Source organism: Mauremys mutica, chromosome 1 (genome assembly GCF_020497125.1).
Source record: "Mauremys mutica isolate MM-2020 ecotype Southern chromosome 1, ASM2049712v1, whole genome shotgun sequence".
Lineage (NCBI taxonomy): Eukaryota > Metazoa > Chordata > Testudines > Geoemydidae > Mauremys > Mauremys mutica.
This window is the reverse complement of record NC_059072.1, coordinates 66731179-66758793: the sequence shown is the minus strand read 5'-3', so window position 1 is coordinate 66758793 and position 27615 is coordinate 66731179. Positions and strand designations below refer to the sequence as shown.

The following is a 27615-nucleotide window of genomic DNA, read 5'->3' as shown; positions in this document are numbered from 1 at the left end:
AGACGTTTTGCAGCATGAGCTTTCGTGGGTGAATACCCACTTCTTCGGATGCTTGCACTGTATCATAGAGCCAGAGAGCTCTTGAACCACTGTATCATAGAGCCAGAGAGCTCTTGCTTGCATCCAAAGAAGTGGGTATTCACCCACGAAAGCTCATGCTGCAAAACGTCTGTTAGTCTATAAGGTGCCACAGGATTCTTTGGTCCTTTTACAAGTAATGACTCGACATGCAGAGCCTGGACTACAGTCAAATAATTTATTTTTACCCACTTTTCTCTAAAAGTTAATGGTTAAACAAAAACTAGGAAACATTCTGCACATCTCATTTGCACACTTTTACTAAGACAATAGTCTTTTCAGTACCATGAATATTATCTTCTTTCCTGCCAATAAACAGAATGATCAGCAATATTTTAGTTACACTGTCGATAGAAGTAGAAGTAGTAATCAGTAAAAAATATCCCAGCATAATTTGGATCTGTTGAACAGTCTGCAAGATCCTGTAGGAGAAAAATAAAGGAGATTAATGTAGAAACTAATCACAGCTAAAATGTCATTTTTCATTTGGTCTATTTCTCATTTCAAAAAGGCTTACCGGTGCAGCTACGCGGAAATGGTATGCGCTGTCATACCACCAAGTTACAGGGAGAATCCAAATATGCTGACATCCCTAGATAATGAATTATAAAGAGAGATGAATTTGATAACTTCATTTTACATTCAATTGGAGAGAAGGATAGGCTGTGAAAGCATTTCACTGCCAAATGCAGTACGAGTCATTGTGATAACAAGACTTGATAGCTACAGTGAGAGAAATCAGCACACTTAGGGTAGGTCTACACTACGGGACTATTCCGAATTTGCATAAACCGGTTTTGTAAAACAGATTTTATAAAATCGAGTGTGCGCGGCCACACTAAACACATTAAATCGGTGGTGTGCGTCCACGGTTCGAGGCTAGTGTCGATTTCTGGAGCGTTGCACTGTGGGTAGCTATTCCGTAGCTATCCCATAGTTCCTGCAGCCTCCCCCGCCCCTTGGAACTTCCGGGTTGAGATCCCAGTGCCTGATGGGGCAAAAATCATTGTCGTGGGTGGTTCTGGGTAAATGTCGTCAGTCACTCCTTCCTCTGGGAAAGCAACGGCAGACAAGCATTTCGCGGCTTTTTTCCCTGGATTGCCCTGGCAGATGCCATAGCATGGCAATCATGGAGCCTGTCACCGTATGTGTACTAGATGCCGCTCACAGAGGCGATTCAGCAGCGCTACACAGAAGCATGCTTTTGCTTTTGCATGATAGCAGAGATGGTTACTAGCCATACTGCACCATCTACCATACCATAAATTGGTAATAAGATGGTCATGGTTACCAGTCCTTTTGCACTGTGCCATTTGCTGCTGTCATAAGTGCCCCTGGCCGATCAGCCAGGGGCACAAAAGCCAAAATTGGGAATGACTCCCTGAGTCAATCCCTCCTTTTTGGTATCTAAAAATAGAATCAGTCCTGCCTAGAATATGGGCAAGTGTACTAGAGAACCACTGTATCATAGAGCCAGAGAGCACAGCTGCTCTGTGTCAGATCCCACAGAAATTATGAGCTGTATGCTATTCACAGGGGGTGCTCCTGCAACAACCCCACCTGTTGATTCCGTTCTTCCCCCAGCCTTCCTGGGCTACCATAGCATTGCACCCCCACTTGTGTGATGAATTAATAAAGAATGCAGGAATAAGACACAGTGACTTGTTAGTGAGAAATGAGTGGAAGGCAGCTTCCAGCTGCTATGATAGTCCAGACAGGACAGTAAGGAGTGTGGAGAAGAGGAGCCCAGCATCCCTCTGCTAGTCCAGGGGCAATTGAATCTTTTCTTTACACATGAAGGGTGGGGGCTGATGGAGCTCAGCCCCCTGTTGCTATTATGAGGATGGTTACCAGCCATACTGCACCATCTACAAGGAAAAATTAGGGCCAGGCGCCCTTGATTGACCTCACTGATGCTAGTCGGCATGGTTACCAGCCCTTTTGCACTGCCCCATGTGCCAATAGACTGATGATGAGGACGGGTATCAGTCGTATTGTACCATCAGCCACCCATGGCGGGGGGGGAGCGAGGATGTTAGTGTTGACGGCTGCAGCATCGCGTCTATCTGCAGCATTCAGTAAAGATAGGGTGACATGTAAAAGAGTCAAGAGAGGATTGTTTTCCCTTTCACTTCTAGGGGTGGGTGGGGGTGTGCGTAAATTGCCTAGCTATGCCCTGACCCACCCACTGTTTTTGACCCTAGAAGCATTTGGAGCTCAGCCAAGAATGCAAATGCTTTTCAGAGACTGCAGGAACTGTGGGATAGCTTGAGTCCTCCAGTCCATGAGCGTCCATTTGATTCTTTGGCTTTCCGTTACGCTTGTCACGCAGCAGTGCGCTGAGCCCCTGCTATGGCATCTGTCTGGAGATTTTAAAAAAATGATTTTGAATTTCGTCTTCTGTAACGGAGCGCTGATAGAACAGATTTGCCTGCCCTTACAGCGATCATGTCCGCATGGTCCATGTGGGAGCTCTTTCTTTATTTTGATTTTTAACTGCATCGCCACACGTGCTGATCGGAGCTCCATGCTGGGCAAACAGGAAATATTCAAAAGTTCGCGGGGCTTTTCCTGTCTACCTGGCCACTGCATCCGAGTTCAGATTGCTGTCCAGAGCGGTCAGTGGTGCACTGTGGGATACCGCCCGGAGGCCAATACCGTCGATCAGCGGCCACACTAACCCTAATCCGATATGGTAATACCGATACTAGCGCTACTCCTCTTGTTAGGGAGGAGTACAGAAACCGGTTTAAAGAGCCATTAAAATCGATATAAGGTGCCTCCTAGTGTGGACGGTTGTGGCGTTAAATCGGTTTTACGCTCCTAAAACCGATTTAAACGCCTAGTGTAGACCAGGCTTTAAAGACTTTAAATGTTCTGAATGGGGTTTGTTCCGACCAGCTCAGGAATTGAGAGACATCTGGCTCCCAGCATTCTAGGCTGGCTGTGAATAATGGAGCACCCTCTAGACTCCTTTAGGAACCTAGAATTGTTCCAGATGTGCCAAAGTGCTCTTTACAGTTTAAAGTGCAATAGTGGTAAACATTGTAATTCAGCTGATTAACAAGCCGCAGCAGGACTAATACCCTGGGTGTGCACAGGCTTCTGTGTGTTCCAAGGCATAATGCAGCGTCTTCACTCCAGGACTGTTGCAAGAAGATGTATGCACGCAAGATTTGGTTTTGTGTGTGATGTAACACTCCACCACATACAAATGCAAGTAATATATTTTGGCTCTGACACTTTTCTCTGAAATCGTATAGGGATCATTCAACCCCACTGATTCTAGAAAGAACAATGTTATGATGGTTTGACTTGGCACTCACATTTCATTCAAGTACCTCACAGACATCACAAATATCAGTAAAGTCCCAGCTACCCCTCTCGCCCTGGTGCAATATGTATTATGCACATTATACATTTTAGGCAGAAACTGGTCAGAGGCCAGCTGACTGCTGGGCTACTAATCTCTGTACTCTCAGGAAAATAAGCTTGAAATCAAATACTTTCAATAGCAGTATTTTTATTCTGGCTCATGCCAACCTTGAATGACTCACTGTTACAGCTGCTGTAAGCAGTTTCTTACCTGTGGGTCAAACTAGATAGCTTTAGTCCTTTGATGTGAATTTCAAGTTGACACATGAAGCCTGACTAGCTTTGCTGGCAGTCAGTCTCAATGACATGCCTACGTGGGCTCTGGATTTGACTCAGAGCCTCAGGGGTTGCTGGAATTACAGCTGGAGGTCAGAGCTCCCAGGATTTTCATTCGCTTGTACCTGATGATTTTGCTGTAGTCACAGCAACCTACACCTTTTTCAATGACATTTGAAAGTCATCTTGGGCAGGAGGAGGACGACAGGGCTCCAGCTGATCAGCACAGCAGCAAGTAAGCAATTTAACAACACTTAAGAATTCAGGGTGTGAGGAGCATGTATGTTCCACAGGCTAAAATCAGGTGTGTAGTGGGCCAAACACAACTCCCAAGTGTTCATGACATGTAGGTTTGCCCTAGAATTTTGTTTTCAAATTTTCTACCACCTTTATTCCCCACCCCCACCCTTTTTTAAAACAAAACTAGCAGACACTTCCAGGCAGGTAGAATGAAGACTAAAATCCCATTCCTGTGAGGTATTGAGCTGCCTCAATTCTTATTGAAGTTAATGGGAGTTTAGGGCTCTCATCTCTTTGCTGGAGGTGAGTGCCCAGCACCTGGCAGGATCAGACCTCCAACTGGCTAGGATGGTGGGAAAAGCTCAGGTATGTTTGTGACAACTTCTGTTCCCCCCCCCAAGACATCCCAGAGAATACATGAAAATAATTCTCACGCACACACAGTAAGCTTCTCTCTATATTGCTTTATAGGTTAAATCCTGGCCCCACTGAACTAAATGGCAATTTTACCTTTGTTTTCAATGGAGCCAGGATTTCACCTTAATGTCATAATTCACTAACAGTGGAAGCAGTAGCATGGACAGGGGCTTGGGGGTGGGGGACTTGATCACCATGTGGTCACAGTGGCAAACACTCCAGCTTCCTATCATGTTACATCTTCCGCCATAGGTTTCTACCACCAGTGGAGCTGCACCAGTGGTGAGTTTCAGCTCGGAAGCTTCTGACAGTCCATGCTCCCCAAGTGGTAATGTAATGTGCATTTTATATTCGAGTGAGTCTACAGAGGCTACCCACGAAAGCTCATGCTCCAAAACGTCTGTTAGTCTATAAGGTGCCACAGGACTCTTTGCTGCTTTTACAGAGGCCAGAGGAGAAATGAAGAGAGGAGAAAGCCACCCTCCCAATGGGAGCCTTAAAGCATCATTAATTCAGTTTTTGCAATATGCAGCAGCAAACTGATTTGCACTAACAGGTTAAGTTCTACTCTCATTTACACCAGTGGAAATGCAGACTAACTCTATTAGATTTGGATTTTAGTTTGGATTTCCACCATTAAACTGTGAGCAGAATTTGGCCTAATGTGTTTGCCAAAATAATTTGAGGGTGTTAATCTTGAATCGGTTTTTCTCTGATATTTTTCAAGCATCCACAAGTGCGGAGTTGACTGAGCCTAGAGATTTGTTGGCTTGCATTTGCTGCCCTTGCATTTGCTTGGAGTTCTTGAGTGTAGGCTCTTCTGTCCCCTGCTCCCAACACATCTCCGTGCTTTGATCACCCCGGGATGGCCCTCTGCTGGGGAAGGGAGTTAAGCACCCACAGCTTCACAGAATTACAACCCAAATGTCTCCACCTCCTATCCGGGGGAGGGACGTTCAGCAGATACATGAGTTATGACTAACCTTTTCAAAATTTTATCGCATCATCTATAACATATACTGGCACTTCCTAAAGACATCTCAAAATGTATCACTGAGACCCACAGTCCCATGTGATTCAGGTATTAGGGTTGTTTTAGAAAGATGCATGCAGGGATGTCTTTAAGAAGTGCCAAATGATTTGACAGAGGGCGAGACTAGTTACAAATGATTTCTTTGCTTAATACCTCTCAGGGCCAAGTTCATGGGGACATTGAACATGTATTCCTGGGTTTGCCTCGATTTTTATTTTAGCTTTGCAATTCAGAAAAGTGTTACCTGGGTGGTTTCCTGGAAAGCCTCCCTTCTGTTTCGGTTTCGTGGCTGATGAGAACATATATTTCCAAAAGTGACTTTGCATTGAAAGACTATTAATGGCTCCGTAGTGCTTCAAGAAAAAGAAAAAGTATCTAAGGTTCTACTTTGCTGCTTTTAAAGGTAACCTCCCACCCCCAAAATATAAACAATGGAACTGAAAGATGCACTGGAAAAAACCTAAAACACATTCTTAAGGGTCGTGTCTTCATTGCAGCTGGGGGTGTGAATGGCAGCTCGTGTAGACATGCCCACACTAGCTGTCCTTTAGCTAGAGTGCTACAAATAGAAGCAAGGACATGGCGCAGCAGAGGCTGCACAAGACCATCTAACTCCCCCGAGTATACACTCACTTGTGCAACCCATGCCATGGCAACCTCACTTGTATTATTAATGAGCTAGCCAGAGTACAGCTAGTGTGGGCATGTCCGCACGAGCTGCCATTCACACCCCCAGCTGCAATGTAGACATGCCCCTAGTGGCCAAAATAAAGGAAATTAGCATTTCTGAGGCTCAGAAACTCTAATCATGACCTGGACTCTTTCCTGGGGGAATTTGAATCTGAAGTTTTGGTTCAGCCCATCTAACTGCAAAGCCAAATCCATGTCTGCATACAAACTTCTCCAACACATAAAGGATGTTCCTACCGAAGGCTTTAGTATATTCCGATGTCTCCAAAATAACGATAACTACATGCATTAGTTTATCATTCCACAGGGCCAGAAAACTTTTGTGCACCATACCAAGACGGGAAACAAAACTTTACAGAAGACAAGCCCAGAACACACATTAGAATAGGAACCTTCACAAACAATCACAATCCCACTGTGCACAAACATGCACACAATTAAAAAGAAAACAAGCACATCCTGCGCTTTGCCCTGATTGAGGTCACAGGTCAACCAGGAAGAGAATTCCAGTCAGAAACCTTCAACAGAAAAGTCTCTGCCCCCCTCCTCTTCCAATAGTATCTAAAGATGGTCATGCCGTTCCAATCCTGCCAGCCTGGATGGCTGTGACAGGACTTGAGGGTCAGAAAAAAACAGACTCAGAAGAAGCTGGATGGGGCAACAGGTGGCAGAAAAATGGAAGCAGCAAGGTGGCCTGAAAATTTAGGTTGTTTTTTTTTTCTGGAGGAGGAAAAGAGCTTGCCTGGCAAGCATGATTGTACAGTTTTAATTAGACATTTGTACAACCCAGCAATTGTACAAGTGTATAATACACATGCCACATACTGTGCCCTAGATAGGTTGCAATGGTGTATGTTGGCTTCACTTGATTTTATTTAGTGGAAATAAGAGCATAGTATTTGGATATAACAATAAACACAATTAAATGCGGATTGTATTTGGATTTCTGGGAATGTTTTTTAAGTGAAAGTTCATTGAAATACATTTATAGCAAAAGAACCTGAGAACACAGTTGTAGCACCTAAAATAAATTCAGTATCCTATTTTCTGAAACTATGAGCATGACACATTCATAGCCATGTACGAGGGCTTCAACATTTGTTTATAAAGGCACATGCTTAAACTAACGGTTTCTTTCTACTGCTTCAGATGATGCACAGCCACTTCAGTAGAAGTCCTGTTATGTTCACACTAATCTTAAAAGCAAGAATGTTAATATGTGAGGTCAGTAGATTGCCTTTAAAACATGTTATGTTAGCTTCATAAAACTCGGCCTTGGAGTAATGAAATGTCATGAGGAAGAACTAAACATCCCCAATATTTTGAGTGGTATCAGCCTCCACTGGAGGAGAAACGGAGCAGAAGAACCAGTTACTTCTGAGAGAACAGAACGAAACTAGACCTATGTTCAAGACGAGAAGCCTTTGCTGACTAAGAGGTTTGCTGTTGGTTAGCTCTGCCCCATGGCATAGGTAAGGACAGGAACTATTTTCTAGTCTCTTAATTAAAATTGTCTATATTAAGAAAAATCACAATAAACGAAGGCCCCAATCCTTCAAATGCTTACATGCAGTGAGTAAAGTTACATGTGGGCTTAAGTATCTATAGGATTTGGGCCTAAGACTATCACATTTTAACATCTATCTCAGTGCATCCTGGTGCGGAGTGCTGGCACTAGCCTGATTTATTACATCCCACTGCAGAGCTATTTCAAAAACTTAAGTTATGCCTAGACATAGTCCTGGCCCTCTGCACAGAAATGAGTTTTATTTGTGGTCCAGAAAAATCAGGCAGAAGCAATTTTATTATAAAGCCCAGAGCACATTTTTTCTATAGATGCAATTGCATTGATTGTACTTACTTGATTTCCAATGAGAGTATTACATTGATGGGTGTGTGTTTGTTAACAGGAATAACATAGCTGTAATTTCCAGACCTAAATGTTGGCAACAATAAAGGGACAACATTAACACCGAAGAGTTCATGAAGTTTATCTGCATGAGTATGAAAATTATATCTGGATTAAGAAAAAACATTTAATAGATTATGCTGTAAAAAGTCTCATTTAAACTATAATATTTGCAATTAACTTTGAAAAATTCAATTGATATTTATCAAAACACATGAAAGGACAGGCAAGCACCAACGCCACCTTCATGGCATTCTTACCTCATCACAGTAATAAAATGTAACAAAATATTTCACCCACCTGCATTGTAGACCTTTACTACAATAGCGACGGTCAATTTTTTGCTGCGTTTCCAAAATCTGCATGGAACTGATTGTTGTATCAATCCCTAAAAAATTAGGAACAATTTTTTTCTGGATTACTTCAGGAGTTTGCAGGGCCACCCGGGGGGGGGACAGGAGGGGCAATTTGCCCCAGGCCCCGCAGGGGCCCCCACAAGAGTTTTTCAGGGCCTCTGGAGCGGGGTCCTTCACTCGCTCTGGGGGCACCAGAAAACTCTCGTGGGGCCTGGGTCCCTGGAGCTTCTTCCGCTCCGGGTTGTCATCATCAATTCGGTGGTGGGAGGTCCTTCCACTCCGGGACTCGCCGCCGAAGTGCCCCGAAGACCCGCGGCGGGGGGTCCTTCCGGCACTTCGGCGGCAGGTCCTGGGGCGGGTCTTCAGCAGCGGGGGGTCCTTCCGCCCCGGGACCTGCCACCAAAGTGTCGGGTCTTCAGCGGCAGTTTGGCCGCCGCTGAAGACCCCAGGCCCCCTGAATCTTCTGGGCAACCCTGGGAGTTTGGGGTAAGACAGTAATAACATTACAGTTAACGCTGTAGTTCCAAGCCCATTATCATCTATGGTAGAAGTTGCTGCAGGTCCAACGTCACCAGCAATAGAAAACTTCAGCTGATGAGCTTTACCCTCATTCCAGAGTTAAAGGGGAGATCGAAACTAAAAGTCACATGTCAGAATCCCATGGGCAACATATTGGGCACCTCATATTAAAATATTTTCCTAGAACAGAGCATCTAAGGTAGAGTTGCTGAGTGTATCTGCATGTTTATTATCCTTAACAGGAGCTGCTCAGGCACAGATACACCTGAGAGACACCAGCCCTTAATTTGAAAATCATTGCCTTTTCCTAGAGAAACAATTCAGAATGGAATGGAATTACTTTTCTAAGAATCTCTGCAGAAAATGTTCAATTCTGTAAAAGTATTTGATTCTATATGTAACCTATTTGTTATAACATGGGTACATATACACTTACATACCAATTAAATTGTGGTTCTAGAAATAGATCAGCTAAAATCTAGAATTAGGACAAACCAGAACATTAGATCACCCCTCTGTCTACCTCTAGCTCCTGAGATTTTGGGAAATTCAAATCTCAGCTTTGTGACTCTTCCTTCTGTTTAGAATGTGTTGAACTCAAATACCAGGTCAAACCCACTTCTCCAGACTTTGTGGATGTTTGAACTTGGTTTAGGTTCTGTATCTGAATTTCATATTTTAGGAGTGACAGGACTAACGTAAGCATTGGGAAGTGTTACATGCTTCCAAGAACTCTTTTAAAACAATGGACAACTCAAGTCCGAAGTTTTAGTTGAGTTAGGTTCCTAGAAAATACTTGGGAACAGGAAGCGTACAAATTACTCACTTTCAGAGCCATCCTTTTGAAGCTGCACCTTGAAGAAAAACCTATTGTCTAGCTGATTACCTATTCATGATCTCTTCAAAAGCCCCAGCTGGATAAAGGAGGCACTTACCAACTCACAGGGGAGCTAAGCCCTGAGTGAAAGCTCTTACGAACTGGTGAGCACAGGAAAAATGACTAATGACTAATCCCCTCCCAGAGCCCTTGGTGGAGTAGCCCAGGGGTTCTCCAACTAGGGGTCGGGACCCCTCAGGGGGTCACGAGCCGTCAGCCCCCATCCCAGACCCTGCTTTGCCTCCAGTATTTATAATGGTGTTAAATATATATAAAAGTGTTTTTAATTTATAAGGGAGGGGGTTGCACTCAGAGGGTTGCTGTGTGCAAGGGGTCACCAGTGCAAAAGTTTGAGAACTACTGGAGCAGAGGGTGATCTCTGGTAAGCTTATCAGCATGTGTGTAGGTTCTTTTATTGTTTTTAATATCTTTTCTCAGTAATGTTTCTACCGTAGGAGTAAAGCACTTGCTTAGAGAGCTGTGGGTAACATAACTGTGGCGATTACACTGTTTACTGTCTCTCAGGAGAAAAGGAAAGCAGGCTGGCTTAGGCAGCCTGACTACATTGGGGACATTACAGTATAGGAGGGAACTGTGCAGCCTGGAAATACCCTGATTAGGAGGGAGACACACGCAGGTCTCCACTCAAGAGAGGTAAAGTCTGAGGATCCTGGAGCCTACAGTGGGTGCCCTTGAAGGGCCATGGAGGGGGGAACACAGGTGCAGTTGCTCTGAACTGTGACAGTGATGACTACCAGAAAGGATAAGGAAGGAAGCTGTTACCAGACTGGAAGGAAGGTCAGTGGCTAGGCCACTAGCCTTGGACTTGGGAGACGTGGGCTCAATTACCTGCTCCACCATAGGGTTCCTGTATGACATTGGGCTAGTCATTTAGCGTCATCGTGCCTCAGCTCCCCACCTGTGAGATGGGGATAATAGTACTTCCCTACCTCACAGGGGTGTCATGAGGATTAAGATGGTGAGGTGCTCAGATACTATGGCAATAGATGGTATAAGTAACTTAGATAGATTGACCGTGTTTGTCCCTTAAAGAACAAGTACATTAGCAACCTTCCCTTCATGACAACATCACTTTATTATGATTTGTATTACAGCAGTGCTGGAGGCCCCAACCAAGATCAGGGCCTCATTGTGTCAGGCACTGTACATGAACATAAGAGACTGTCTGTACTCCAAAGAACTTGCTACTAAACAGCCAAGCCATAGGATGGGAGGGTAACAGCCTCAGAGAGCTGAGGGATTTGCCAAAGTCGCACAGCTAGTCAAGGGCAGACCAGGAAATAGAACTGAGGTCTCCTGACTGGAATGCCAGTGCTCTCTCCAGTGGATCATACTGACTTCTATTAAACAAGCTGCTGCTAGAAACAAAACACCATCTAACTTAAACACAAGCACTGATGCTCTTCATGCTTCAGCAATGCCAGAGAGCACTCTCATATTATCTGCAATCATGAGCTGCAAGCACAATTATTCGTTCATCCAGAATGGATCTGGTAGTGTTGTGCAACCTATAAAGAGGGAAGCCTTCAGTTAAATTAAAAGCCCAGAGCCTTGTCTGCACCAGGAAGTTTTGCAAAAATTCCCACTATTTCTAACACAAGTTAGTCTCCACCAGTGTAGGAATCCCTAGAACTGATGGGCCATCAAACAGCTGACAATTCAGCTCACCTACATTTCAGCATGCGTTTAACTGTAAGCACGAGTGGTCCCTTTGCTGTTATTGAGCCTGTTCAGTGGCTTAAGCTCTTTGCTGGACTGGGCCCAGAGTGCTCAGCATCATGCAGGATATAGCCTCTGTTGAGAGCGGTCATTTACCTTGGCTGGGGGGAGGGGTAAACAACTGTATATAACACAACTTCCATTAATTTGACTTGAAGTCAAGTCCTTTGGCTCAATAAGTAGACTGAGAAAATAAGAGAAGAGAAGTTCAGCTGAGAAGAGTTCAACATATGCGGTCCTACCTTTATGCAGATTATCCCCAGGGCTAAGACAAAGAAATCATTAGAGGGGGTTGCAGGCAGATCGGTAAAAGTCTAAAGAACACTTCTATGCAATTTAATTCTACAAGAAAATTATAGTGGACCACAGGTGTTCAACAGATTCCAGAACTCCAATTTCCTATAACCACCAGTTATAAAGGCAATTTCCCCAAACCAGGCCACCAGGAAGTCAAACAATAGTAGTCAAAAGTTTTATAAATTATGTATTTAAAGTATTTCTTTTAAATGGAGGACTTACAGTCAATTCCAAGATCAGGTTTTTCCATCAATCGCTCTTGTACCGCTTTATTTTTGTTTCCTGTGGGAGGGGACAACATTATTGATCTCCCTGTACAAACTATTCTAATGTTAAAAATGGACAGAAAAATATCAACACAAGACAGATAGCAAAATGTTCTATCGCAAATGACAGACCACCACAGAGGCACATGTACCACGAGTGACCGACTCATTTAAAATGCAAACAAGCTTCATTCAGACCAAGGTGCATACAAAGGAAAGGGAACTGTGGACAACAGAATCAAATGAGCTTTTGAAATGCTGTGGTATATACGAAAAAAATTAAACAACCAAATAGAAAGGATTTTCCCCAGTAAGCATGGAATATATTTGGCTGTTGAACATGGGAAAGAAATAGATATTAATTCACTTCCCAACATAGTACACCTGCATACATCTAACTGTAAATATATCATTAGCAAGGATGCCCTCCTGGCTAGTATGGCAATGACTAAATGGATACCTGGCTACATAAAAATGAGCAAGGGGAATATCTAAGGCCTCTGAACATAAGGAATAGGACAAGGACTGACCTGAGATGTAGTATGTTAGGGACAGAAGGATGAGGGCAAGTCTACACTGCAAAATTAAGTCGAGCTAACTTATGTCAATGTACAGCCAACACAGTAATTGCATCGGCTTTACACGTCCACACCACGCTCCTTATGTCGGTGGTGCGTGCCATCATCTGGAGCACTAGGACTGATTTAACGGCCAATGTGGGCCATTGTGGGATGGTTTCTGAAAGGCAGTAACAGTGGATGGAAGCAACACTGTGTCTACACTGACCCTGCATTGACCTAACTACATTGACTTACGTGCTACATCTCTTGTGGAAGTGGAGTTATTAAATCGGTGTAGTGGGCAAGTTACATCAATGGGAGCTACATTTTAGTGTAGACACTTACAGAGTTAGGTCGATGTGCACTGACCTAACTCTGTAGTGTGGATCAGGCCTGAGACTTCAGGCTAAAGAAACTGACAGAGAAATTTAGACATGGGATCATCATCTTTACTGATCATTGTTCTGTAAGTTCAAGGGTTTGACTCTATCAGCACCAGACTAAGGAAGTCTAGGTATGTTTTGCGAACTGTTTGTCTCTCTGTTTTCTAATAAGGACACTTTTGAAATGTACAAGGGTTACAGTATAATCACTACATTGTCCATCCTGAAGACAGGCAAAGGATCCCTCAGCCTCTGTGGAAAAGATACAAAACCACTGCCATTCTTTTAGTCTAAGGCACAGACAATCTGTCCACTGAGGTGCAGTTGACATGCTGGCTGTGGCAAACCCACAGCACAGGACAAGTCTAAAGGGCTAAGTTTAAGGACCCAAGATGACAGAAATGAAATGCAAGGAAAAAAACCTTAAATTTCGAGAGGTGTTTTGTTCTGAATAATTCACGTAGCCAGTTTTGCCTCCCACCACAATTACCTTATTCCTATTTGCTCATTAATTCTTTTAAATTTACAAACTCTCTGTAGTGTTTCCCATCCCACCCCTCCTTCCTGTTCTTTCCTCTTTAATGTTCTTTGCAGTAGAAAATCTAGATCATTGCAAACTTCCCTGGCAGCCTGTGTGCACATTAAGACTACTTCTGAAAGTGGTTCTCAGTCCTCTGCTGGAGCTGACAGACTGCTCACTGAAAAAGCAAACATTCTCCCTGTAGTCTTGCTACTTCTACTTTAGAGCACTCTGCTGGAAAATTCAGTACACAGGCTGGAACACTGGAGCAGTTCCACCATGGATTCTTTAGATGGAAGATGATAGAAGCATTAGGCTTTTCAGTTAACAAGCATAGAAGTAGGACGAAGGTAAATTTATTTAACTTAGATTTCACTATTTTGAGGGGGGTGGTACATGGGGTTGAGTATCCATGTCTTCTAGTTTTCCTCTGATTCACCCTAGTTATATACAGACCTGAGAAATGGCTCCCTGGAACTCAAAAACTTGTGTCTGTCACCAACAGAAGTTGGTCCCATAAAAAAATATTACCTCATCCATCCAAATTACTGCTTTATCCTTTTTGTTTGGAGGCACAGAACATCATTCCAGAGGATCAGAAATTACCAAGAAGTGCAGTGGTATTCATTGAAATGTCCAAAGCATTCAACACACTTCTATGAAGAAAGGCACTGAATGTGATCATAACCTCATGTTATGTTGCTCTAATGAGTGCACATTGTTATGAATCCGTAAATGACAACATTTGAAGGAAACTAATAGGTGCACGTGCAGTTAAAAATTGTAATGCACCTTTATCCCTCATTGAGCTCTATGAGGAGCAGTGATTTGGGGGGGGAAGCACATGGAGGAAATGGCAACATTTAGTTAAAAAATGACAGTCCCTCCTCCCCAGGGACAGTTAGCATGAATAGATAAGCCATAGTGGCTGCTAGGCTGGAAACAAAGAACTATAGCCCTATTTGAGGAAATAATGTGTGGGAAAATGGACCATGTTCAACTAGAGTGAGGCAAATGTTATAAAATGTAATCTGTGAAAATCTGCTGACATTTTTTAGGAATTGCTTTGGTCTGGCTTGGACATGCTTTTGTTTCTGCTGTCCTTGAACATTCAAGCCAGGGGTAGGCAACCTATGGCACGCGTGCTGAAGGCGGCACACGAGCTGATTTTCAGTGGCACTCACACTGCCTGGGTCCTGGCCACTAGGCCGGGAGGCTCTGCATTTTAATTTAATTTTAAATGAAGCTTCTTAAACATTTTAAAAACCTTATTTACTTTACATACAACAATAGTTTAGTTATATATTATAGACTTATAGAAAGAGACCTTCTAAAAATGTTAAAATGTATTACTGGCAGGCAAAACCTTAAATTAGAGTGAATAAATGAAGACTCGGCACACCACTTCTGAAAGGTTGCTGACCCCTGATTCAAGCAATTGAGTCTCACTAGCACAACTGTTCATTTTAAGCAAATCTGAGATGTACATAGATAAGATCTGCACTGAAAGCACTTGTGCACCCAGGAGTGTATGCACTGCTGTTGGTACCCACAAAGTGTGGGTGTGCCTTGGCATCAGGGAAAGGCCCCACTGAAATGCACTCTGGGTTTTGCATTCAGTTCCACTGTACTTGCAAACAGCTGTAACCTTCAATGACTATTTTCTTAGACTGATGAACTGATTCCTTAAAATACACCTTTGTCCTGATTATTTCCCTGGGTTTAGTTTTCAGCTTTTTGGTCTGTTAAACCTTGTCCTTCTTATTTGTTTTGGATACAACTACATTAAGCTGCTTGTTGATTTTCTCTGCAATTGGGTTGATTACTGACATTATTACCATCCGCTTGGGAGATCTATTCAGCTTCATTAAGCTTGCTGTAGATTTGAGATATTTCAGTAGCTTGTGTGCTGAGCAGATTTTCACTCTTGGATCCACACTTCATGCTATTTAGAGCATGAGATTCCAACCGTAGGTATTGCTTTGTGTATCTTTTTTTCCTGCTATAAGAATGTGCTCTCATCATCTAATACGAAAGATACCCAGATGGGGATGACAGCTTTTTCTTTTTCCTTGAGTTCTCTCATTTTTTAATTAGATTAGTGTATTTTTAATTAAGAAAGTCTTGATACTCATTCAAGCTTCAGAGTAATACAAATTTATTTTGTTTCAAATATGCAAATATTTGTAATAAAAATAATATAAAGTGAGCACTGTACACTTTGTATTCTGTGTTGTAATTTAAGTCAATATATTTGAAAATGTAGAAAACATCCAAAATATTTATAATAAATTTAAATTGGTATTCTATTATTGTTTAACAGTATGATTAAAACTGCAATTAATTGAGATTAATTATTTTAATTGAGTTAATTTGTTTTGAGTTAATCACGTGAGTTAACTGTGATTAATTGACAGCCCTAGAAAATAATAAAGGACAGCACTTTATTATACAAAGACTGGTCAAGGAGTCATCACCACTGAAATTGTATATTGAGTTGCAAGATTTTCATAGCCATCCATAAAAGTTGAACCAGGATCATGGTGCATATAGACAACTTAAATGTACCTTTACCAGGTCTCTCTGCCAGGTGCCAAGAAGAGTCAAGGCCTGCTGCCTACCCAGGACCTTTGCAGATCTGGGTCCTGGACTTCAGTACTGGCTGCTCCTTTTAAATCATTACAAATACAAGACTCTCCTTACTTCAAGGCCCAGAATCTTTTCTCCTGACTGAATTCCCTTGTGAAGTACTATAAAGATCTTGTATGGGTCTCTCAGGGCCAGTGTGAGATGCAGCACGAGCCCCGCCTTGACATTGTGAAAGTCATGCCGTTTGACTCAAGCCATAGGGACTACACCACTGTGGTCATTGCAAGCATTCATGCCCTGGCAGCCTGACTGGTTAGCACCCAGTCCTCAGGTCAACAAAAGGGGAGGAAAGGAGAATGAATGTTGGGATTAAAAGTACCAACATTCAGTTTTAAGTGTAAACCTTAACCCTAAGTGTAAAGAGAAAATCAAGTCTTGAGCATTTGCCAAGTTGGGCCTCATTTAATGTTACAACGCCATCAGCTACCAATTGCCACTTTCTGCTACTACCTATGGTCCCATATATATAGTAGAGAGAATATGAAGAAACATATTTTAGTAACAAGTATTATTTTATTGTACAATGCACTGTCTCTGAATGCCATCTCTTAAGATCAGAGTGCTTAGAAAACCCTACCTGGTGAGAAAGCTCTTCTTTTTTATTACTTTACATTTCACTTTTGTGGCAGTGAAATTACTATGCATGCCCTGAGAAAATATCACATCGGAACTGTACCACGTTGATCAGTTTTTAAACACGAATTGCTTCATCCTCCACCACATCCAGTCAATTCATTGTCAAAAGTATCTGATGGCTTATTAAAGGACTTAGCTGCTCCTAGCTTCACCTTGGGTCATTAACTAAGTATAACTGGCTAGTAAGAAGTGCTCCCAGCTTGATATTATAGACCAATGCCTAAAGATGCAGATAGGCACCTAGTGGAATTTTCAAATATGACTAGGTCATTTGAAAATCCCAGTGGTTACCTATCTGCATCTTTAGGTGCCAAAATACCTTTAGAAATTTGATCCTAAGTGCTTATTCTCAATACAATTTTTACCCACCACAGAATAGCCTGGTGGATAGGGCATTCACCTGAGATATGGGGTATCTAGGTTAAAGCCCCTGTTCTATTTGATTCAGAGCAGGGACTTGAACCTGCTTCTCCTGCATCCCAGCTGAATGCAACTAGGCTATTGGCTATTCTGAGGTGTGTGTGTGTCTCTCTCTCAGTTTTTTTAATGAAAACTTTCAAAAAGGTCTCAGTTTTGTCCTGAGGCACAACAGGAAACTGATTTTGAAATCTCAAAAAAAATTCCAGGAAGGAAAAAATCATTTCCAGCCCAGCTCTAACAGTAATAGCAATTCATGTTTCAACTTACTCTCCTCCTTTGTCGTCATTGTCTGGTACCTTGGAGTTTTTCTGTGGGTTTGATGAATTGAACAGCAATAGGTCTTGTCACAAGGCAAGATGTCACAGAAATTCACTTCGGGGATTGTAATGCTGGGTGCCATGGTTGAAGAAGCTGTGCTGTCACTGAGTGCTACAAAGAACAACAAACTCTTCAATAGTGCTCTTTGTCTCTTGACTTTTTGCAGCAGCACAGAAATTGAAGTCGTATCATACGGAAGAGTAACAGATACAGTACCTGCCACGGTGGTATATGGAGGCTGCGTAAAGGAACTTGTAGCATTGCTGGTGAAGGAGAAGAAAAACAATTAGTTACAAAAGGTCTACAGAAGTTGTTTATTGAAACAGAAGTCATAATAGTTTTACTACTTGCCTGTGAATGAGATTTTGACTAATGTCTTGCTCTTCTATGCTAAGTATGTAGAGGGTGGATATTGTCAAGACACTGTAAAAAGATAATTAGTCAGTAGATTCATACCCATCATCTGATGCACACATAGTATTAATAGGATCTCAACAGCAAACACGACCTTCTTCCAAAGCCCATTAACATTAATAGAAAGATTCTCATTGACTCAATTTAGATCAGGCCTTTAGTTGGTATAAGGACTCAGCAGTTTTTGATGTGTTCCTTTCCGAGTACGGGTTGAAGTATTGTATTGTGGGAAAAGAGCTCCTCTGAGGTAACAGCAACAATACATTTGTAAATACAGTAGAAAATATGCTCAACTTCCCCTTATCAAAAGTACTATAGCATTAGCTGAGGACACCGCAGTAATAATATTCTTGTCCCTTTTCTAGGGGTGTATGACCAGAATATTTCTAGACTAAAAAAGCAGAACAGGCAACCCTTATAATATTCTGACTTTGCCACATTTAGAGGCACATGTATTATCAAGTTATTAAATTGAGCATATTCCATATTAGTAGTGAAGAGAAAACACTATGCTCATTTTTTGCAACTGTTACTGCAAGTAGCTCCAAATTCTAATTTAAAATGTTTTTTTCGAGACAATGTTTATGGACAACCACAATCTGATTTCTGAAGGGATAAGAGGTGGGGGCAACAGAAGAAACAAAATGTGTGGACAATGTATTTCTTACCATAGTGCCATAACAGCAATCAAAGCTATTACAGTGATCTGGAAAATCCTGTTGGACCATGACTGTTTTTGCTCAGAAAAACAAACCTAGAAAAAAAAGCATTCAGCTGACATGAAATACCCAGTAATATGTAGCCGACAAATTGTCAGTTGATAAATAACTAATAAAATTAATTTTCTCTAAAATGGGGTCCCACATCTCCTGATGGACTGGTGGCAGGAATATCACAGAAGTCACTAGTTCAGGGAAATGGAAAGATGGGGAAAAGGGAAAGAATGTTGTCCCCAAAATGGATTAGCATTGGTAATAATCACAGAAATACTGCTTTCTTTGGCTGCTATATTCACCCCTGGAGGAAACGCCTATAAAATCCCTTTGTTTAAACCAAAGAAATTAATTGATGACAACCACATCTAAGAGAGGAGGGACCTCCAGGATGTGCCCAGGACGAGGCTTAACTGAATCTGATATAAATACAGAAAGAAAGCACATTTGGAGCAAGAGGAAAAATGATCTCAGAATATGGAGAGATTGAGGATCATCGTTACTGGATACAGAGTGCTTTGTCCCATCACCTGTGAGCGCACACAGTGATAGCAACGGGTGATATGAAATGGCAGGTATCAGACTGAGAAGAATATGCCAAAGTAGTTCAGCACACGCCCTTTAACCCTTTCAGTGAGCGTGCAATGGAAGTTTATTTTTTCTATCAGAATACAGTGAACACTGCTGTTACAGAGGGAGTCCCCCTGGCCATATCTGAGACTTCCTGTTGCACACTTTGCATGTTCTAACTTTTCCACCACAATAGCTTTGGAACCTGAAGTAGGAAACACAGTACAATACAGGAGGTTCAACCACTGAGCCATAGAGAAATGGTAAGTAGGCATCACATAAACAGCGACAGACTAAGACTCAAATATATTGGCAGGATGTATTACAAGGCTTCATACACACTTCCTTCTTATTAGAGCCACAAATTTCAGATCCCAGGAAGAACTTCCCTCATGGCTTTCTTGCATTGGTGAACTATTCCTGATTTTTAAGGGGTACAGTTTTCCCCCCAAAATTAACTGTTTTGTTACATTCATACATACATTCGCTTAGATTTGTTCTCTTGCTCTTCTGTGGCACTTTGTTCTAGTTATAAGCAATTCATATTGCATTAAACAAACAGGGTAGTGGAATTCCGATTTCATGTAATTCTATTTTAGAGGCATGAATACCATTTTTCATGCAATCTGAAAAAATGCATTTCAATGGGGTTTAACATATGTTAAAAAAAACATTTCCACCAATATCCATTTCCACTTACGTCTAAGGGCAAGGCTATACTACAAAATTAAGTCTACCTAGGTTACATTGATGTACAACCACTGCAGTATTTGAACTGCTTTTACACGTCCACACTACACTCCTCCTGTTGGCAGCGTGCATCCTCACCAGGAGCGCTTGCACCAATTTAACTGCCAGTGTTGGGCATTATGGGATGGTTTCTGAAAGGCAGCAACAGTTGATATAAGCAACAAAGTGTCTACACTGAAACTGCATCACAACCTCACTACATCGACTTCAGTGCTACATCTCTTGTGGAGATAATGGGTGAGTTACATTGGTCTGAGTCACATTTTAGTGTATCTGCTTACAGAGTCAGGTCAACATATGCTGCCTTACATCAGCCTAACTCTGTAGTTTAGACCAGGCCTAAGCCTTATAAAGAACTCTCTGACACACACACACACACACACATATATTACATTTCACTCACCTTTCTGTGTTGTATAGGGACTGGTTTTCTTGGTGGTAAAAGACTAGGAGCTCGACTATATTTGCTGTAAAATACAAAAAAACCTCATTCAAATGTTCAAATGTTTCAGCAGTAATAAATGGAAAAGGGATGTTTTCTGAGTAGGATTTTAATGTTATATTCCTTTGTGATAGCAACATTTTAAAAGTCAGAGGGGCCATAGCTTTGTTTTCAGGAACAAAGGGCACTAGTCAACTTGCTCAGGTACATGCTATTAAATTTCAAAGAAAAATTGAAAAAGATTTGGAAATACAAAATGCTCATCAATTTCACACAAATTGTAAGGAAGATTTTCTTCATCAAAAGAGGTTTTTGTGGATTTCCCTTAACTTGGAAATTGCTATTACAGGCTTATAACCAGAGTCATTCAGGCCTTATTTTATTAGACTGCAGAGCTTCCAGAAGTGATTGCTAATGAGCTGCTGCTTTTCAAACATGGAGATACTCAATTTTGAAAAAAGAAGTGACTTAAGAAATAGGAAAGCTTTGTACTGAGTGCACATGATTTGAATTAAAAAATAATTACAAAATTCATAAGTAAGAGAGTACCTGGAAATGAACGGAAACCCCCACCAGACTAAATTACTTCTAACTTTTGTCACCCAGGCTGTTTTATCATCTCTGGTATCAGAATCATCAGACAATTCTCCTGAATTGATCCTGGGATACCTGAATGTGCTCTTTTCACTGACTGTTGACTTCAAACTGCTTATCCGTTTCAGCTTGGCTAGTTTTCTATTCCACACTTCCAATTCTTCTATCCTGATTTCAAGGTTGTTAGTTAGTTTACAAAGCTGCTTAACTGCACCAACATTCTCCATAAAAATTTGATCCTGGGGAATGAAAGAAAAAAAAAAGGAGAGAGAGAGGTACTGTATAAATCAATGAGATGTAACAACCAAGGATGTGTATAGAATTCACCCATCCAAAGATGGTTTGAGCATTTAAGATACAAACACAAATTATTTCAAAATAAATGTGAGGCCGCTTGGGACTATAAAATCCTTTTGCTGGATTGCTAGCTATGTTGAGAAAGTGCTTGTGTTCGATTTGTGGTAAATTGGATATGAGCACTTGTATAAGAAAGATAGTGAATGAGCTGAAGAACTGTGCCGACCTGAGTCTAAAATTTGTCTTGAATTCACACTTTGCTGAAATTTAGCCACTGGAAGTGTCATGGCAAGCATCTACATTTTGATTTATGCCATTGCAGTTTAACGCTGTCTCCAGGATTTATGTCCTCATTGACTTGTTTAGCTATGGGATGGGCTAACTAGCTCAGATGCCTATCCTGTGAACCAAACATGAACTTCCAAGAGAGTCAGAGAGCGAGCGAGGGAAAGAGTCCCTGGTGCTACTTCTAGGGAAGGGCTAGAAAAGTATTTAGCTATAACGGGATAAATGCTACTACATAGACTCTGCCAGAAGGCCTCCCATGACCTTCTTTTAAACTCCCAGACCTTTCAGCCGGCTCATTGCCCAACCCAGCAGTTCTAACACCCTGTTTATTTTATCCCAGCACTAGGAATTCATCATCGTCGGTACCAAAGTTCTGTTAGGAAGGTTAGCGCCACCTTCATCTGGGTAGCACGTATTTATTTCACTACCTGCACATCTCCATTTCTAAGCTGAAATTTTCATTGATCTGTGCTAAGAGCGGGGATGACAGTATGCTTTTTGTTGCTGTGTTTGAAAAAAAATGCCTTCCCATGCTAATGTATAATCTGAATGCTCCCATTAAGACTTGGATGAAGCAATTATTCTACCAAAGGTTGGTGAGTTGCTGCAGTATGTTCAAGCCATGCAGAAATGAGACACATGCATAGATGCATCTTTTTCATTGAAAATACCATGTACCAGAGCTAGGGGAGAGATGGTAAGTCACACACTGAACTATTACTATAGTATGTTTATTGACAAGTGACTTCAAAACAGCGTCATGTGCTTGGAACCATGAAATCAATTATGTGATCACTTGTCCATAGATCAGAGATATGAAGCAGCTGCTTTTTCTGGTCTCTTCAAATCATGCATGACTCTATCCTAGGTAGCTTCAAGAAACTGAGAAAAATGACTCACCTGGCAAAATAAAGGAATGTTTTCTTTGGAAGAAAGGGCAGATGAGAGTTTTAGTGCCTCACTGAAGATGAGGTACTGAGTCTCAAGGTCCCACAAAAACACCCCAAATCTTGTATTTCCATATACCATCAAATGTTACATTGCATTCTTAGACCCCCATCTCCTATTAAAGTCACTGAAAGCTGCACAAATACATTTTCACATATTAATGTTTGCAGAAAGAGAATAATAGAAGTCATGGATACCATTAGAGTAAAAGTTATTTGTTTTTGAACAAATGTTGCAACCACTTCTGAAGCATTCTCTCAGCTCCAGTCTTGACTTAGGCAGAAGGGGAGACAGAAAAGGAGGCAGCAGAAAGTGTGCTAGGCTGGAAATATAGGAGGGGGAAATCTTATGAGTAGGGAGCAGAGAACAGATTGGGGGTTATGGAGGAGTAGAATGGGGTGGGTAAGGAGACCAGATGAGATGAAGAAAATATTGGACACATTGCGGGGGGGTCCACCAGCGGAGCAAAAAATAAAAATAAAAAAAAGCCGAGTGCTGCTGGTAGAGCAAAGTATCAGGACAACCACCCAAATATCAGGACGGTCCTGATTTTATCGGGATGTCTGGTCACCCACCTAGGGGTGGGTGAGGGATAGCTCAGTGGTTTGAGCATTGGCCTGCTAAACCCAGGGTTGTGAGTTCAATCCTTGAGGGGGTCCTTTAGGGAACTGGGGTAAAAATCTGTCTGGGGATTGGTCCTGCTTTGAGCAGAGGGGTGGACTAGATGACCTCCTGAGGTCCCTTCCAACCCTGAAATTCTATGATTCTAATAACCATTGATGGACCTATCCTCCATCAACTTATCTAGTTCTGTAAGAAGAGAAACCCTGAGAAAAACAGGGGAAAGGAAGAGTTTTAGGAGTGCCCCTCGGATAGAAGAAGAACTCAAAGGGAGACTCAAGGGAAGTAAAGTGTGTAGTGAGGGACATAAGTAGGATGGTGGAAAGGATGAAGGCCGGAGAGGAAAAACCCAGAGAGAAAAATAGAGCAGAAGGAAAACTGTTTGGAGCTCAAGAGATTTGCAGAGAGGGCAGAACAATGGGGAAGACACAGGGGAAGGACAGTGATAGTGCAGGGACCAGAGGGAAAGCGAGGGAGCTAGAGACAGAGGGTATGTCTACACTATGGGATTATTCCAATTTTGGGCAACTGATTGTATAAAGTCGAGTGCATGCGGCCACATTAATTCGGCGGTGTGCATCCATGTACCGAGGCTAGTGTCGACTTCCGGAGCGTTGCACTGTGGGTAGCTATCCCATAGTTCCCACAGTCTCCCCCACCCATTGGAATTCTGGGTTGAGATCCCAATGCCTGATGGGGCAAAAAACATTGTCGCTGGTGGTTCTGGGTACAGCCTCAACCCTCCCTCCATGAAAGCAATGGCAGACAACTGTTTCACGCCTTTTTTCCTGGGTGAACTGTGCAGACGCCATACCATGGCGAGCATGGAGCCTGCTCAGCTCAAGACAGCAGTCATGAACATTGTAAACACCTGGCGCATTATCGTGCAGACTATGCTGAACCAGGACCTGAAAAATCAGGCGAGGAGGAGGCGGCGATGAGAGTGATGAGGACATGGACACAGAATTCTCTCAAACCGCGGGCCCCGGTGCTTTGGAGATCATGCTGGTAATGGGGCAGGTTCTAGCCGTGGAACGCCGATTCTGGGCCCGGGAAACAAGCACAGACTGGTGGGACCACATAGTGTTGCAGGTGTGGGACGATTCCCAGTGGCTGTGAAACTTTCACATGCGTAAGGGCACTTTCATGGAACTTTGCGACTTGCTTTCCTCTGCCCCGAAGTGCCAGAATACCAAGATGAGAGCAGCCCTCACAGTTGAGAAGCGAGTGGCGATAGCCCTGTGGAAGCTTGCAAAGCGAGACAGCTACCGGTCAGTCGGGAATCAATTTGGAGTGGGCAAATCTACTGTGGGGGCTGCTGTGATGCAAGTAGCCAAAGCAATCGCTGAGCTGCTGCTACCAAAGGTAATGACTCTGGGAAATGTGCAGGTCATAGTGGATGACTTTGCTGCAGTGGGATTCCCTAACTGTGGTGGGGCGATAGATGGAACCCATATCCCTATCTTGGCACCGGAGCACTAGGGCACCCAAGTACATAAACCGCAAGGGGTACTTTTCAATGGTCCTGCAAGCACTGGTGGATCACAGGGGACGTTTCACCAACAACAACGTGGGATGGCCGGGAAGGGTTCATGATGCTCGCGTCTTCAGGAACACTAATCTGTTTAAATGGCTGCAGCAAGGGATTTACTTCCCAGACCAGAAAATAACAGTTGGGGATGTTGAAATGCCTGTAGTTATCCTGGGGGACCCAGCCTACCCCTTAAAGCCAGGGTTCATGAAGCCATACACAGGCAGCCTGGACAGTAGTCAGGAGCTGTTCAACTACAGGCTGACCAAGTGCAGAATGGTGGTAGAATGTGCATTTGGACGTTTAAAGGGATGCTGGCACACATTACTGACTCGCTCAGACCTCAGCCAAACCAATATCACCATTGTTATTGCTGCTTGCTGTGTGCTCCACAATCTCTGTGAGAGTAAAGGGGAGACCTTTATGGCGGGGTGGGAGGCTGAGGCAAATCACCTGGCCACTGATTACGCGCAGCCAGACACCAGGACGATTAGAAGAGCACACCAGGAAGTGGTGCACATCAGAGAAGCTTTGAAAACCAGTTTAATCACTGGCCAGGATACGGTGTGACTGTTGTGTTTGTTTCTGCCTGATGAAAACCCGCCTCCTTGATTGACTCATTCCCTGTAAGCAACCCACCCTCCCCCTTCGATCACAGCTTGCTTTCTAAGGAAATAAAGTCACTATCGTTTAAAAATCATGTATTCTTTATTAATTGATTATAAAAAGAGGGAGAGAACTGACAAAGTGGCCCGGGTGGGGTTTGGGAGGAGGATAGGAGGGAAGGAAAAGGCCACTTCAGAAGTTCAAAATAATGACAGCCTTTTGCTTGGGCTATCCACTGGGGTGGAGTGGGTGGGTGCACAGAGCCTCCCTCCCGCGTGCTTACACATCTGGGTGAGGAGGCTATGGAACTTGAGGAGGTGGGAGCGCAGTTATACAGGGGCTGCAGCGGCACTCTGTGATCCTGCTGCTGTTCCTGAAGCTTCACCAGATGCCGGAGCATGTCTGTTTGATCATGCAGCAGCCCCAGCGTTGCATCATGTCTCCTCTGATCTTCCTGCTGCCACCTCTCATCTCAAGCATCTCTCCTGTCCTCATGTTGGTCCCTCATGTCCTCACGTTGGTCCCTCATGTCCTCACGTTCACTGGCATCTTTCCTGTACTTTGATACCGCGTCCTTCCACTCATTCAGATGAGCTCTTTCATTGCGGGTCGATTCCATAATTTAAGTGAACATTTCGTCTCGCGCCCTTTTTTTCCACCACCTTATCTGAGATAGCCTTCAGGACGGAGGAGAGAGGCTTGAAAAATTTGCAGCTGCGGAAGGCAGGAAAAAAAGGGAGAGAAGTATTTAAAAAGATACATTTTACAGAACAATGCTTATACTCTTTCATGGTGAGCAACACTATTCACATTACATAGCACATGTGATTTCAGTACAAGGTCACATTTTGCATCTTAATAATGAGTGCCTGCGGCTTTGGTGTTAGAGATCACAGATGCAGGTCCGGGCAGCAGAATTCGGCTTGCATGTGGCCATGGTAAGCCATTGTCTTTCGGCTTCTGCAGCCTTCATAAAAGCAGCGCCCTCCTTTCCCACATACCAAGCAAAGCCCATTGAGTGCTGCGGTTTTCCTGTTAACGTGCAGCAGCAGAAACCAAACTAACCTCCCCCATCCAATTCTCTGGGGTGATCGCTTTATCCCTCCCCACACTGCGTGGCTGGTATCAGAGAAGATCCCTGCTAGCCAAATGCAAAAAGCTCAGCACCAATTCCGCTCCCCGCCCCTTGGCTAACTGCAGGGAAGGATTTCTTTTCAGCCCCAGGCAAACAGCCCAGTAGGAATGGCCACCTCTGTCCCCTTAATTAAATTCCCGTATTTCAACCAGGTTACCATGAACAATATCACTCTCCTGAGGATAACACAGTGAGATAAAGAACGGATGTTGCTTGAATGCCGACAAACACGGAGACCAGATTACTTGCTACTAGCATGGTGTGGTCAAGTGTCCTACCATGCACTGCCCAGGAACCTTCTGGAAAGGCTTTTGGAGTACCTCCAGGACAGCTTCATGGAGATGTCCCTGGAGGATTTCTGTTCCATCCCCAGACACGTTAACAGACTTTTCCAGTAGCTGTACTGGCTGTGAATGCATCCCAAGTCCTCAGGGCAAATTAATCATTAAAAACACTTGCTTTTAAACCATGTTTTATATTTACAAAAGTACACTCACCAGAGGTCCCTTCCATGGCTTCATGGCCTGGGATAATGCCTTCGGAGGGTACTTCAGTCAGGCTGAGAAAAAGATCTTGGCTGTTGGGGAGAACAGAGTCCTGTGTGCTCTCCACAAGTTCGTCGTTATCGTCGTCCTCCTCTTCCTCCTCATCTTCCCCGTCCCTAGAATCCTCAGCCATGGCTGAGATTACCATCTCCTAGGAATCCACGGTCAGGGGTTGGGTAGTGGCGGCATGCCCCCCTAGAATTGCATGCAGCTCAGCGTAGAAGTGGCATGTCTGCGGCTCTGCCCCGGACCATCCGTTTGCTTCTTTGGTTTTCTGGGAGGCTTGCCTGAGCTCCTTAACTTTCACGCAGCACTGTAGTGAGTCCCTATTGTGGCCTCTCTCCATCATGCCCTTGGAGATTTTTTCAAATGTTTTGGCATTTCATCTTTTGGAACGTAGTTCTGCTAGCATGGAATCCTCTCCCCATATAGCGATCAGATCCAGTACCTCCCGTACAGTCCATGCTGGAGCTCTTTTTTGATTCTCGGACTGCATGGTTACCTGTGCTGATGAGCTCTGTGTGGTCACCTATGCTCTCCACGCTGGGCAAACAGGAAATGAAATTCAAAAGTTCGCGGGGCTTTTCCTGTCTATCTGGCCA

The 27615-nt window shown here is 43.2% G+C and overlaps 1 protein-coding gene across 1 annotated transcript in view; it reads right to left on the bottom strand.

Moving 5' to 3' along the window:
- Positions 1 to 242: 242 nt before the first annotated feature.
- MYRFL (myelin regulatory factor like) overlaps positions 243 to 27615 on the bottom strand; it is a 66565-nt gene continuing 39192 nt past the window's right edge. Inside the window, exons 14-25 of the mRNA XM_044996683.1 lie at positions 21118 to 21281; positions 20410 to 20473; positions 18642 to 18727; positions 17911 to 17982; positions 17776 to 17822; positions 17509 to 17670; positions 12030 to 12119; positions 8319 to 8406; positions 7971 to 8045; positions 5664 to 5772; positions 596 to 670; positions 243 to 500 (exon numbers count right to left, since the gene is read on the bottom strand). Of these exons, the coding sequence (XP_044852618.1) occupies positions 414 to 500; positions 596 to 670; positions 5664 to 5772; positions 7971 to 8045; positions 8319 to 8406; positions 12030 to 12119; positions 17509 to 17670; positions 17776 to 17822; positions 17911 to 17982; positions 18642 to 18727; positions 20410 to 20473; positions 21118 to 21281 (1119 nt within the window). The 3' untranslated portion in view covers positions 243 to 413. The remainder of the gene's footprint in view (positions 501 to 595; positions 671 to 5663; positions 5773 to 7970; positions 8046 to 8318; positions 8407 to 12029; positions 12120 to 17508; positions 17671 to 17775; positions 17823 to 17910; positions 17983 to 18641; positions 18728 to 20409; positions 20474 to 21117; positions 21282 to 27615) is intronic.